The sequence below is a fragment of the Thunnus thynnus genome, chromosome 16 (genome assembly GCF_963924715.1).
Source record: "Thunnus thynnus chromosome 16, fThuThy2.1, whole genome shotgun sequence".
Lineage (NCBI taxonomy): Eukaryota > Metazoa > Chordata > Actinopteri > Scombriformes > Scombridae > Thunnus > Thunnus thynnus.
The window spans coordinates 2,979,510-2,993,932 of record NC_089532.1 but is presented as its reverse complement, the minus strand read 5'-3'; the positions used below and the strand labels follow the sequence as shown (position 1 = coordinate 2,993,932).

General features: G+C 38.9%; 1 protein-coding gene across 5 annotated transcripts in view; it reads right to left on the bottom strand.

The window, feature by feature from the left end:
• Positions 1-6,030: 6,030 nt before the first annotated feature.
• Positions 6,031-14,423, bottom strand: part of syt16 (synaptotagmin XVI) — a 44,393-nt gene continuing 36,000 nt past the window's right edge. For 4 of the 5 annotated variants that reach the window (XM_067614709.1, XM_067614707.1, XM_067614708.1 and 1 more), the window contains 3 exons: positions 13,795-14,256; positions 13,519-13,708; positions 11,425-13,067 (listed from right to left, as the gene is read on the bottom strand). In XM_067614709.1, the coding sequence (XP_067470810.1) occupies positions 12,754-13,067; positions 13,519-13,708; positions 13,795-14,256 (966 nt within the window). In that variant the 3' untranslated portion in view covers positions 11,425-12,753. Of the gene's footprint in view, positions 13,068-13,518; positions 13,709-13,794; positions 14,257-14,423 lie in introns of all 5 variants that reach the window. The other variant, XM_067614705.1, reaches the window with a different exon arrangement.

Below are 14,423 nucleotides of genomic sequence, written 5' to 3'. Positions count from 1 at the left end.
AATAAATGTGCCGGGGGTCATTTTGGAAATTATTGCTCTGTTAATAAGATTTGAAGACTTATAGTAGCTTTGATGTCTGCTGTGTAGGCGTTGATTGACAGCTGTGATTGACAGTTGGCTCACCTGCTGCTCTTTCAGGCTTATTGTCACAATATTTTATACAATTTAATGTTACTTAATTATGATACCTGCTCTGTTAGCACAATTTAGTTAAAGTAGCTGATGTTGGCCCAAGTGTGCAGCGCTCGGTGTTCCTAGTAAGCTAACGTTAACTTTGGTCTGAGGTAGCGGGCGTGTTTGTCCATTCTCAGTATTTGTGCACTGGAGGCTTCATGTTTCCACATCACACTTGTGTAAGTTGCATACTGGACTACGACTGGCTCCAAACTAGTTGTGATGTCACAAATCATGTTTGTAGGTCCACATGCTAAATTCAGATTTAAGCACAGAGAAACTTTCCTCCTTCAGTGGATGAATGTGAAAACAAACATTCATCATTCTGCACAGAGAAGAGAACAAACATCCAACTGAAGGAACAAGAAGAAAAACACATTTCTGAGTGGAGGAGGACTTTAAACTTTTATTTAAAGACATTAAATGGCATCATCTGTGAAGTCAGCGTGGTGACCGACTGTAAATGTGTTAACAGACAGCAGCTGTGATTACCTGCTGCTGATGGTCCACAGCCGGCGTTCAGCTCTCTGACCGGAGTTTGAATCAGTGCGTCTGAGCTGATCCGAGCCTCCACATCGCCCTCAGACTCCTGCAGGGAAAACAGGCCAAAAGATGAGTGAGGAGGAAGAAGAGGAGGAGGAAGAGGAGGAGGAAGGTGGAGAGACAGGAACAAAGCATCTGAGCATAAAAACTGAAACTATACAAACCCTGCTGAGACAGGATCTGACTGAAATCTGTCAGTGTTGCTTTGTCTGAATTTGATCTTTGATTTTCTGCATCCAAAACACATCTCTGCTTGCAACCTGAGTATGTTTCTTGACCATTGAATAATACTGACGTTCAATAAACGATGAAATGAGTCATCAAATTTTTGAAATTCCACTTGACTTTTAAGGAAAATTTGAGGTATATAAAATCAGATACAGAGTTTTAAAAGTGAATGATTTCAGTGTATGATTTATTTCAATATAAAGTACTGAAAAGGATTTTAATTTTAATTAAAATGATAAAAAACAGGCTAAAAGTCAGATTTTTTACCCGTCTATCCCACATTCAAGAGTGTTTCTCGGTGTGATTTCAATGGGGAATTCAGGTGTCAGACGATGGTATAAATGCAGCTTTTAGAGGCTTTTCTGAATGCTGTTTTGCATGAAAGTGTCCAGATATAAATATACTGATTATCACCAGCAAGTGTCAGCCACCACCTTCAAATCAACACTCAGAACCTGTGATGATGATGAAAGATGTTAACAGCAAATTCAGGAAAAAGGCAGAAGTAGTGGTTAATAAGAAAGTGAAAGAATCACCTCATAGCTTGATCATTTCAGTGTTTTTTTTACTTTTAACTAATGTTTATAGGCACTGACAAATGTATAATGTCTTTATTTTGCTCCCTCAGTATTGCTGTATGTGTCATATCTTTGCAAAATGCATTTAAATATCTGTCTTCTGAAGCTTATTTGAATTTAAGAAAGAGCGAGATAGATAAGAAGGTGGCAGTGATATATGTGTGTGAGTGTTATTGAACGTGTATGTGTGTGTGTGTGTGTGTGTGTGTGTGTGTGTGTGAGGGGGTTGTTCTTTGAAATGCCATAAATCGATCATAATAAACACAGAGTGGGAAGCTTTATCGCTGCAAAACATTCACGCCGGCTCCCGTGAAGCTTCTGGTGTGACTCACACACAGTTCTTCAACTGCTGCAGCCCCGAATATTTCATCTGTGGGAGAGGAGTGATGCACGATGATGGATGCATGAGCGGAGAGAGGCTGCGTGGGAAGTGTGTGTGTGTGTGTGTGTGTGTGTGTGTGTGTGTGTGTGTGTGTGTGTGTGTGTGTCATTCAACACTTGCTTTTCTGTTTCCTTTTGCGGCAAATATTTTCACTAAAAGCAGAAGTACATGTGTATGTATGAGGTTATATTTTTATACCTTTAAAGCACTTTTAGATTTATAACAAGATTCAAGTGAAATGTGTTAGAAACTTTAAAAGGTAAGGGACTTGATTTAAGTAGACTTTTTATTTTCATATGTTTCTATGTGTTTATAGGTTAATATGAGTGTTTTTAAAGACTATACGGAGAGTAAGGTATCTGTATATTTTTGTCTTTTGTCCATTTTGGTCCCTTTTTTAAAATCTAATATTTAAATTAAAATTTTATTTCACTTTAATTGATCTTTTTATTATGTTAAATGCTCTTCTGATTCATTTCTTCATCTTATGTTGAGCGCTTTGAATCACCTATGTGTTTAAAAGGTGCATTAGCTTACAAAAATAAACTGCCCATTTTGGAAACGAGTATCTGCTTTTTTTTAAAACTACCACAAATCAGTCGGTTAAATGCCCATTAAAGCTTCTTACCTTTAAATAATCGTGTCCAGCAGTTCACAGTAAATCCCACTTAAAGCCTTTCTGTCTGTTGATGTCCTCCTGTCCGTGATACCTTCCCGCTCCTCGGCGCGACATCTACCGTCCTCACACCGATTCAGCGACGCTCCAGCTCGGCCTGAAGTCTGAGCCTCGGTCGGTTTCCCAGCAGACAGGCAGGCGGACAGACGGGCAGACAGCTCCGGCTCCTCCGGGGGTGAGACGCTCGCTGCTCTCCAGCGCTCCTAAAATATCCCGTTCACACCGACATCAGACAACACACACACCACTCTGCGCGCGCCCTCATTGGTCCTCGCGGAGGCAGATGTTTCCTGTTGCTAGGAGACTGAATAAGCGCGATGATGAAGCGCCAGCATCCATCCTCATCTCCCCGCATCCAACGCTGCTCTGGTTTGTTTCCTTTTCCCAACACAGTGACAGGCTGAGACAACTTTTCTGCCACCAAAAGTACAAAATGATATATTTTTATTTCTGTTACATGTTGTTTTGAGAAACTTAAATAAATATAAGAAGTTAAATAATCCAGTTTTTATGGAACTGGCTACTTTATAGACTAATAACTCACTCATTAATTGTTTAGCAGTCAGAAAGCACTGCTCATTGTTTGTTTTCTACTCATTTTCACATTATTTTTATTAAGTTATTTTTTATACTGATTTTTGCTTCTTTAACCCATTAGCTGATGATGTAGATACAGTGTGCCTGTGTTACTTTGAATCATCTGGAATCTGTTCAATTCAAATTATTTTGTGGTTTGTTTTGGTTTATCGACAGCATTGTAGTATATTTATAAAAGCACCACATTATCCATCTTTGTCATGGATGAAATGATAAAGTCTTGGGCTTATTTCCATCGTTCACAGTCCACAAACCTTTGAGAGACGGACATATCAGATCTGACAATAAGAAATATTGGAAAATGGAAACTAGAATGTCAAATCATACTGTATGAACAATCAATACATTTCTTTCAATAAACAAACAAAACAAAAAGTATCACAGACCTAAAAAAAGGGAGGAATCACATCATAAACTTCAATTATTAAACATATGAAGATATCCATATTTTATCAGAGAATACTATCAATAACAGATATTGTTTAGCCTGTATGTTGTTCACTCCATGACAACATGCAGAAAGGAATCCTAACCCATCTTAGACTTTCATCTATCAATATTTAAGTTTCAAACTCTGACTCTGGTGTTATAACTACTTTTATATTCTTCATAAGAATCTAATGATTACTTTCATTTTTAAGATTTTGAACAGAAAAGCAGACAAACTCTGTGAGTAAAATGAATTAATTGTGGGTGAAACAAGATAAAAAGAGAGCAAGTGTTAAATACTTTTTAATTTTTGTTAATTTTAACACTGTCCATTATGTTATGTATCATGCTAAAAAAATTAAATAGGTACAAATATTAATAATATTATTAGTAAAGTGATATATAAGAGATTAAAAACGTCATTAGGAGTGATAAGAAGACTATTTTTGGCTATTAAATACAGTCAAGACTTCCTGGTGAGGTCGTACAAATAGATTATAGTGATACTCTATACAGTATATAACCATATTCATTCATTAAGGTTACTGTGAATGAATCATTAAATGTCAGGGACACCACACATACAACAACACCATAGACTAATAACAACAACACAATAACAAGCTGAAAATCCACATTTATCAGCTAAAACTAAAACTAAAGCATCTGTTGCCAAAGATTAGACTAAACTCTCCCGAAACGACAAGATACTTTAATCTCTAATCCACTCTGCGAGCGTTTTGGCTGAAGACTTCAAACTGGAAAGCTCTACCACCAATCACAGAGGGATGAACTGTGTTGTTGTTGTTGTTGTTGTTGTTGTTGTTGTTGTTATTAATTATGCTAACAACAGCCTTGTTCTCAGAATTAAGACATTTGTTCAGGAAGAGAGAAAAGGACCCAAGAAAACAGATGGCGGACAGACGTTCCCACAGCAGGGATCTTCTGGGTTTTATTGGCAACGACAAAACTTGGTACAAAAAGTGATTTCTGGGTGCCACGAGGGCTCAGCATGCACGGACCGGACCAGGGCTGCAGGACGATAGTCAGCGTCAGTGTCTCCGACTCAAGTCGAGCTATGATGTTTTGTCTCAGGCTGACAGGAAGGATCCACTTTGAGTCAATGAAGATCTCATAAAAGGGTCTTCCAGTCAAATTCATTAAAATAAAACAACCCTGTCAATAGAGTTGTCAAAATGTTTTTATATGTATGTTTGAGGACAATATTTAAAGGAATAATTTGACATTATGTTTATTTGACAGCATGTTTATTTGCTTTCAGGCTTTTTAGGAGGCAATTAGCTTAGCTTAGCTTAGCATAAAGACTGGAAGCAGGGGGGAAACAGCTAGCCTGGCTCTGTCTAAAGTTAAAAAATACAGCGACAAACACCTTTTAAAGCTCACTGGTTAACATGTTGCATCTTGTTTGTTCAATCTGTACACAAAAAGAAATGTAAAAATGACAATTTGTAGTTTTAGGGGGGAGTGCACATGCTGGACGGACAAAGAAGATATTGTTTGTGAAGAACTTGTTCAAACTCCCCTTGAAAAACAATAATTGTCTTTTTTACCTTTCCTTTTTTTTGTACAGATTACACAAGTAAGTCACAACATGTTAATTACCAAGCTTTAGAGGTGTTGGTAGTGTTTTGTTTTGTTTTTAACTCCAACCAGGCTCACTGTTTCCCCTTCCTTCCAGTCTTTATGCTAAGCTAAGCTAACGGCCTCCTGACTCTAGAACTGCATGTAAATCTCCAGACATGATCTTTTCATCTAACTCTCTAAGAAAGAAAATAAATGTATCTACCATAATATCAAACTATTTCTTTAAAATCTGTGTTTTATGAGATGATTGTCATAAATTTAAACTACCTCTACCATATTAGCAAAAACTCAAAGTTAGGCTAACTTTGCCGAGAGCTGAGATGACATTTCTACTGAGTCCATATAGAGCCAAAGTGGGAATTTAAAAAAAAAAAAAAAAAGATTTAAATAATATATTTAATAATAAATTGTATCCCCGAATCTGAAACAATTCATTTTGTGTAATGGATATACTCAATTCTGTGACCTAGATTTGATAATGTCACTGTAAAAAAGAAAAAAACGTTTCAGAAGTTTAAAAAAATATGTATAGTTTTATATTTGGTATCTGAATTTGCTGTGACCTTGTTTTAGATTTTGACCTCCCTGTAGACCTGATAAAGACTCGACTGAATCCGGGCTGACTTAGACCTGGACTCCAGCCCTGGTCCACGCAGGCGTTGACATTAGGGAACCGGCTTTGACTTCCATACATGCAATCCTACAGCAGCATTCACAGGGAACAACAAGAAGGCTTCATGCAAATTTGGATCATGTTTCTGTTATGGTGGATATGTTTCAACTCCCGTAGAGGAAGAACAAAAGTTACAGGCACTTCATCAGAGTTTTACAACTGTATTACATCTGCAGCACAATCTGATTGTCTCACATCTGTAATACAACTTGGGATCTAGAACTGAGCATGCAGATGTGGAAATACCATAGAAATCCTGGGAAATACTTAAAACTTAGAACATTTACTATTTTAAAAAATATAGAATAGATATGATAGATTCTGTACAGCAACTCAACATGCATAAAATATATCAGTCTGTGCAGTATATATAGTTCATATCACTATTCACGCTCACATGTATGAAGCCTGTAGAAAAGGAGTGCTGATGTCAGATGATTCATCTGCCAAATTTTAATAACTGCAGGTCAAAAGTTTAGATGACTTCTTGGCAAAAATACCAATAAATAAATACTGTTACTGTGGACAAAAATGTGATTTAGTACAAGTTCTTTATTTAAAAGTAGATTTTTTTAATTAACATTTCTGTCTGGGGCTTTTATTATTTTATACGGAGCCCAAAAGGGGCCATGAAGAAAAAAAAAAATCAAATCAATGCTCTTGATTTAGTGATTCATGCTGTCAATTTAATTATTAGTGTTCTCGATTAAATTATTCGTGCTCTCAATTTAATAATTGGTGCTCTTGATTGAATAATTCATGCTGTCAATTAAATTATTTGTGCTCTCGATTCAAGTATTCATGCTCTCGATTTAATAATTTGTGCTCTTGATTCAATAATTCGTGCTTGCGATTTAATAACTCGTGCCCTTGATTTCATTTTTTGTGCTCTTGATTAAATTATTCATGCTCTCAATTAAATTTTTTGTGCTCTCAATGCAATTATTCGTGCTCTTGATTCAATTTTTCGTGCTCTTGATTCAATTTTTTGTGCTCTCAATTTAATTTCTCGTGCTCTCGATTTGTGGATATCATCCAGTTCATAAAATCAGAGCTTCAGGGTTGTATATATTTGTTTGTTTTTTTCTCCATGGCCCCTCTCGGGCTCAGTAAAAACCAGGATTTAAATAACTTCTTGACAAAAATACCTATCAATAAATACTGTTATTGGGGGGAAAAATGTTCTTTTTTAATGAAAATGTCTGTCTGGGGCTACCGTACATTTGTGTTATTTCACTAAAGCGAGAAGAAAATTCAACTTTTATGAAGCAATGAATTTAAGGCATCACTGCAGACATGTTGACAGTGGCTGCTAACATCTCTAAACCCTTACATTTTTTAATTTGTATTAACTGTATTTTACTGAATTAATTGTAAACCTCAATGGCCGTAGCACAAGAGACAGTTTTCTGGAACTTTTTTACCTGTGGCCTGTAATACTTTAGTCTTTTTAGCATCATTACACTGTGCTGAGTTAGCATTATATCATATGTGTAGCCATCAAATGCATATTTAACATGCTTTTACAGTTAAAAATTAGCTAGCTAGCTACAGGTGTTAGTTACTGTCTAAAAGTGTCTACTTCTGCCTGACCAACTGTTTAAAAAATTACGACAAATTTCAAGTGTTACATCTGCCACTGTTATTATTATAAACTGTATTTGTTCAGCTCTACAACGGAAAGCTTGATAGACAAAGCAACAGTAATTAAGGGGGCGTGGGCTTAACAAACAGTCAATTTTATCTTGGGTTAAATATCAAGATACAAATATTTTTACAGATAAGTACAGCAGTGAGATACATTCACCTTGTAATAGGAGTGTGAAGTCTGAGGTGCTGCTGTTCCAAAAGTGTTTTTCCTGATTCTGTTCAAAAATTCCCGTTTCAAAAACTTCTGTGAACAATCTGAACATAGAAACTCAGGACTCTTCTGGATAATGTAACGATTCAATAGATTTATATTATGACCACCGGTTTCAATTATTTTCACTTTGTTTCTGAGAAAAACACGTTTTGTCCGTGATTTTGATGGATGACTAAGAATAATACCCATGAGCCTCGGCCGCCGTTGCCATGGAGAAAAAGCCAGTCAGAGGTGTGAATCAGAGCGTAATGAATTCAAAATGCTTCGTCGCTGAAGCCGTAAACAAAATTTGGCGCCATAGTTGCTGAATTCACTCAAAAGTGACTCAGAAATGAAAAGTCTCAACACCGTTATAGCTTCTGCTCGCTGTTAGCGGCGCATGTGACCGAATTTTAAGCACGGTGATTGGCTGTTTCTGAAATTTTTTTGTGCGTTTGGCTTTTTATTTAACGCAGTTGTTGCATCTTTTGTAATGATGATTTAAACGGGAGATTTTCATGCTAATCAGAGCTACAGAAGAGCTCAAACTGTGAGTCACGTGACGTTGTCTATGGGAAAAATGAATGGGGGCTAAACTCTGGTCTTTGGAGAGAGTTAATATAGAAAAATTAATAATATTAACAATTAAATAAAAAATAGAGATGATCCAGGAAACCCCAGATGTGTCAGCCGATTTTTACAAAACATCAAGCTAGTCGCAGCACTCCTATTCTTCATCGGCCTTAATTTATACCTGAAGTAGTCGTCATCACATATCTGCAGTTTAAACATGATACAACACTTAACAGCTTGTCAAGTTTTCTGCTTTTTTAACAGATACAGAATGAATCCATTCAGTTGTGCCCTTCGAGAAATATCAAGTATCAAGAAAACCTTGGTTTCAGTCTTCAGTAATAGAAGCTTCCCCTGAATCACTTAAGACATAATAAATCATTTCAGTTCAGTCAGGTCTCAGCGGAGCACAGAGAAGTGGTTCTGATGTAGTTCAGACGCTCAAACATGTTTTCATCTGTGACCTTTTGTTTGTCCAACCAAAGAAAAACTGACACAAATGTCTGACTCAAACCAAAAAAGTCTGAAGGTTGGTGGAAACTATTCAAAAAAACAGCTAAACATTAAATTAAACTTGATTCACTGAGTTTTTTCTTCATGGACAATAAATAGAATGACATCTTGTACATATTATATGTGCTTGAAGTGTTATATATTCTTGAAAAATAGTTAATTTTACTGAGACAGATCTGTACGTACATCCAAAAATAGTTGTGTAACTTTTTGTGCTCATTGTTGTATTTCACCGTCTCTGCTGTATCTGCCAATAGGTACAACTTCTATATTGTTTGGCAAAGCTTTGTACAAATTTACACAACTGTATTATTTATTCTCTTAAGGTTTCCTGTGTTGTCAGGTTGAATTTTGGGGGGGAAAGTGTATAAAATGATGCATGAGACATCTAGAATATGTCCCTTTGATGGAAAGATACAGTCACACAAAAAAAACATGGCTTCTTGGGTGTAAATATCTCATTCAACATAGCATCATATCGCTTCACTGACATGCTGAAACAAGCGAAAATGGTTTGTAGATTATCCAGAACATAGACAGTCCTCAACAGAAGAATACAGCCTTGATGATTTGTTCACACACCTAAAACAACCTATAATTTCATATGCTGAAGATAAGATGTGGCTGAAAGCTCTGGAAACACTGCGTAAGTGGATCTTGTGATGGGAACTTTTTGGTCAAATGAGCTTTAATTAAGTTTTCCTGACAAGCTTCCTCTTGTGGTCATGTGAATAATGGACTTTAGGAACCAAAGTTTGCATCATGTCTCCCATCAATAGTCAATATTGGTTCATTTTGACCATAACTGTGATGTTTCTTTAACCTCAGACGAGCAGATTTAATGGTCTAAAGCTGAATTATACTAAGTTTGATGTCGTTTGAGTAGAGTTGTGGCGCCTCATTAATTGCCCAAACGATCCAGCTGCTGGATGATCAGACGATGGTCGACTGTCTTACAATCTGAATAGTTAAAAGATGCATTATAATCTCTAATGAGCTTGTTTTAATATTACTGGATGAGTGTTTTACATGTCGTGGCCTTCACTGTGCTGTGATTAACACAATGTAACGCTGCCTCTCTCTCTCTTTTTTATTAACATTAACAGCTCCGTGTTTTCATTCAATATGAGCAACATCTTTAGAGATCTCTGTGTTTCCATCCTGTGTTGTTATTATGATTCGAAGCCTGAAAACCTTCATGGTTGGAAAATGTTTTTTGGTTTTTAACTGACTCTTTAAGACACATTAAGAATTTGAATTTGTTTTGCTTGTCTTTCCAAAAGTAATATTATCCCAATGAAACCTTACACTGTTGAGTCATTTTCTTGCAGGTACAGGTCTTATGGGCGGGTGCGTCGGATCACGAGCTCTAACTGTGAAAACACCACAAAAATCCTGCAAACTGTTGATCACTTGTACTCACTTTATGAACGATGTTTCGGTCCTCAGACCTTCATTGTCATTATGAGCCATGACCGAAACATCATAATGTGAGTAAGACCACAACTAACGATTACTTTCATTATCGATTAATTGTCCACAACACAAAGATATTCAGTTTACTGTCATAAAGGACTAAAGAAAGCAGTAAAATATTCACATTTGAGAAGTTGGAACCAGATAATTTGGACTTTATTTTTTGGACTCAAAACAGCGAAGTTGGTGAAGTTGGCAACCAATCGTTGCAGCTCTAAAGTGAGTACAAGAGATCGACTGTGTGTGAAATTTTTTGTTGCTTTCTGAGTCAGTTTCTTACATTTTCAAACAGAGCTGCAGTTCAAGGTTTCTCAACAGGCTTTGTTGTCACCTGCCCAAAGGAAACTCTGATTAACACATCTCTGCTCTCGGTGTGTGAACCCCTGAGGGTTTTTTTTTTTGAAGCTACAGTATCTGTCTACACAAACAAATATAATCCCCCCCCCTGGGGGCTGAACCGCTGCCTTATGACTCAATGATGCTCAGACGGGAAGAGGATGAGCATTAACAGCGGCATTACCATCATCTCGCTGCACGATCCTACAGCTGTAACTACAGTACCAATTACCACAGAGATGGAGAGAGAGAGAGAGAGAGAGACTGTGGGAGAAAAAAAAAAAAAAAGCAAAAACACACACACACTTGCAGGGTAATTCGTTGCATGTTATTAACAGCTGCAGTGAGATATTTAAAGCCTCTTTTCAGCTCAGCGTTGATGGGTGATGAAATGAGCTTTGCCCTGTGAAGGAGAGCGAACCGAAGCCAAATAACACCATTCAGTGAGGATGAGGCAGAGGAGGAGGAGGAGGGGGAAGATGCTCTCATCCCAAAGGGGGTTGAGAGTCTCCAGCTGCTTGTCTTCCTGCCTGTAGTAGCACGTGTGTGTGTGTGTGTCAGGAGAATATGAATGAGGGCTGAATATGAATGAGACGCCTCCCTCCTCCACTGCAATCATAAAATATCTTCTGCTCTCATGTGTGTTTCTTTTTCCCAGTATTTCTCTGTCACATGATCCTTCATTAACGGGAACGCTGACTTCACCCTTCATCGTCCTTCCATTAGTGAGAATTAACTGATGGAAACTTTACATTGACTTTTTCCATAATTTGCACTTGATGACATGTAAAGATTCACTTGCATCTGTACTAATTTGCTTGAGTGGAAAGTACATTTTGAGGTGCTTGTATTTTATGCTACCTTATACTTCCGCTCCACTATATGTCAAAGTGAAATAATACACTGTATTGTTAAAACCAGTGAAACCAGTGGTTCACAAACTTTTTGGCTTGTTGGCCTTTACAAAAAAAAAAAAATCAGTGTGTGTTTGTGTTTCTTTCTCATGTTTCATGATGTCTTTGAGCTGTTTGCAGTTCCGTCAAAGAGAAATTTCCCGCCTGACATGGTTTCAAATACATAACTGTTTGAGGCCCAAAGAGGTAAAACTCATGCAAAGATGAAAGAAAAGTTCTGAAATATGTATCTAACTTATGTAGCAGAACCGTCTGTCGTCTCTCAACCCTTCAGATTTATCTTATGACTCTCACATAGTTCAAACTATCTCCACCTCGAACAGCCGCAACATTAAAATGCTGCTCATGCATCGACTCATTGGTATTAATAATGTACTTTGTTAAATGTATTTAATATATCAGTCTGATTTTCTGCAGTACTTTAACTTTAGTACTTTAAGTGAATTTAGCTGCTAATACTTCTGTACTTAACTTTTACTTGTAATGAAGTATTTTAACATCGTGATATTGATATTTTTATTTAAGTGAAGGATGTGAGTGCTTCTTCCATCATTACTGATTTGCCAGCCAGTAAAAGAACAGCAAGATTTTGAAATAACAAGCGCCTTCTGTCACACACACACACACACACACACACACACACACACACACACACACACACACACACACACATCTGTGATTTGCGTGTACTTTCTAACACAGCATGTCACTAGAAAGAAAAAACCTGCAGCCGTTTCATCCTACAACTGAGCTGCTTTAACAAAAACCCGGAGGACATTGAATGAAGGACAAATTCTCTGCTCCTCTCGAAGGCCGATGAATATTCTACAAAGCTTTTCTTTTTTATTGAGAAGGACGAGAGCATTTCTGCAGGAAACCTTCAAGTTTACACGACAGAAATAAGAAATTAATAATCTTCATCTGCTTCCACTTCTGTCGGCCTCCGAGAGCAGATCGTTTTATTCTTCATCTAAACACAAACAGCCAGGTCTGATGTTTATGTGGGTTCATCCAGATGTGACATCAGGGGGAGCGTGTGCTTAGAGAAGTCAGAATCCTTCGTCTTTGAAACTTTGTGCATCGTCTTCCTGTCCGCGAATCAAATCAAGGCTGTCGTTGCTTTCATCAGTACTTTCCGACCTTCTAACTAAAGAATAAACTCTCTCCTCTGCTTCAAAAAGAAAAAAAACTAAATCCTGGCAGGCAGGTAGCGTTACGCCTCCAGCAGGACGTGCCAGCGGCAGACCTGCTGTCCTCGACTCTCCTTCATGTCCTGCCAGTGGAGCTGCTCCTCCTCGCCGCTGCTGTTCTGACCCAGAGCGATCCAGCCGATCATCTCTTTGCGCTTCATGCTGCGCCGGTTGTAGATGGAGACCAGCAGCGTGACGTCCGACAGCTGGAACAGCGCCACCTGGAAGACGAAGGTCTCCTTGTACACGGGGTTGGGCTGGCCGCGACGCACCGACGTCTTGCACCGTGAGATCTCCTGACCGACCGAGTTCAGCAGCGACAGACGCCCGTAGGTGTCTGGAGAGAGAGGACGAAGAGGAAAAGAAGGACAGAAATGTCAATGCCATGCCTTTTAAGTTTTTTTCACTTCTTTTCCTGTTATGTTGCAAGTATAAACTTGTTTCCCCCGTTATTAGCTAGATTTTCATCCAAATTTAACCAAATTTCCAGAAAATCAGTGAAAGAAAATTCAAATTAATGCACATTTCCTAATTTTGCAAATATTTAGAGTTGGATCTTTAAGATAAACAGTTGGTGGCGCTATGATTCCAGTCGGTGCCGTTACACTGTTGCAGAAGAAGAGGACACAGCGAGATGAGGTCATTAAAAGGGCGGCAGTCAAAGCTCAAATGATGGAAAACCATGTGGACAACATGATGGAAATATGACATTTCTGACACTTCTGTCTGTTATATCTGAGTGTATATAAACATGTTATGTGTCTTTGGGTGCGAGGCTCACTGCAGACCTGGTGGCCTGTTGATGGCCAGGTTTCTGAAGTGGCTGCCCTTGATGAGCTCCACAGACATGCGTCCCGTGGTGGCGTTGTAGGACAGTCCCACCAGCAGCTCGGGGACGCCGCCGTGGGTCAGAGACTGAGTGGAGGAGGCGCTGTCGCTCTGAGACACAGCAGACAGGCTCAGCTGGGAGCCCAAACTCTGTAAACACAGAAAACATCAGGAAATAACACACAATGAACAGCAGCGTCATGGTGTTTGCTGAAATGTGAATTGTTGCTACTGACCTTGAGGTTACTGCGAGGCTCCAGAACCAGCGTCGTCTCCATCGTCCCTCCGTTCGGGTCGAGCCCACCTAAACGCAGCATCTTCTCCCCCATCATGCGCTCGCGGGACATCCTGCCTCCGAGAGCGTACAGCCGGAACCTGATGGCCGATATCTGCAGGTCGGACGGCTCCAGGCGCGAGAAGCGAAAGGTCTCGTTGAAGTGCGGCAGCGAACCTTTCTGCACCGAGGTCTTGTGGCGTTGCTTCTTGGAGGGAAGCAGGACCATGTGCACCTGCCAGGAGTCCATCCCGCTGCGCGCCTTGTCGGGAATGTCCCGGGCCGCGACCACAGAGACCAGCAGCTTCTCCGAGTCAGGACGGTACTCCAGAGAGAGAACCAGGTCGCCGCATTTGGAGATGGGGGGTCGAGGGGAAGAGCTTATCGGCTGAGACGCGACGTCATCATGGGGAGGCTGCTCTTGCTGAGAAGGAAGGAAAACAAAAATAAATAATATCTTGTCCTAAAGCATTTTATGTCTTATGTAAAGCACTTTGTTTTGAAAAGATGCAATACAAATACAAATGCATTACCACTGTAAATAGATTTTTGGCTCTTTTCCCACACATTAACTGGAGATGCCAGCCTAAA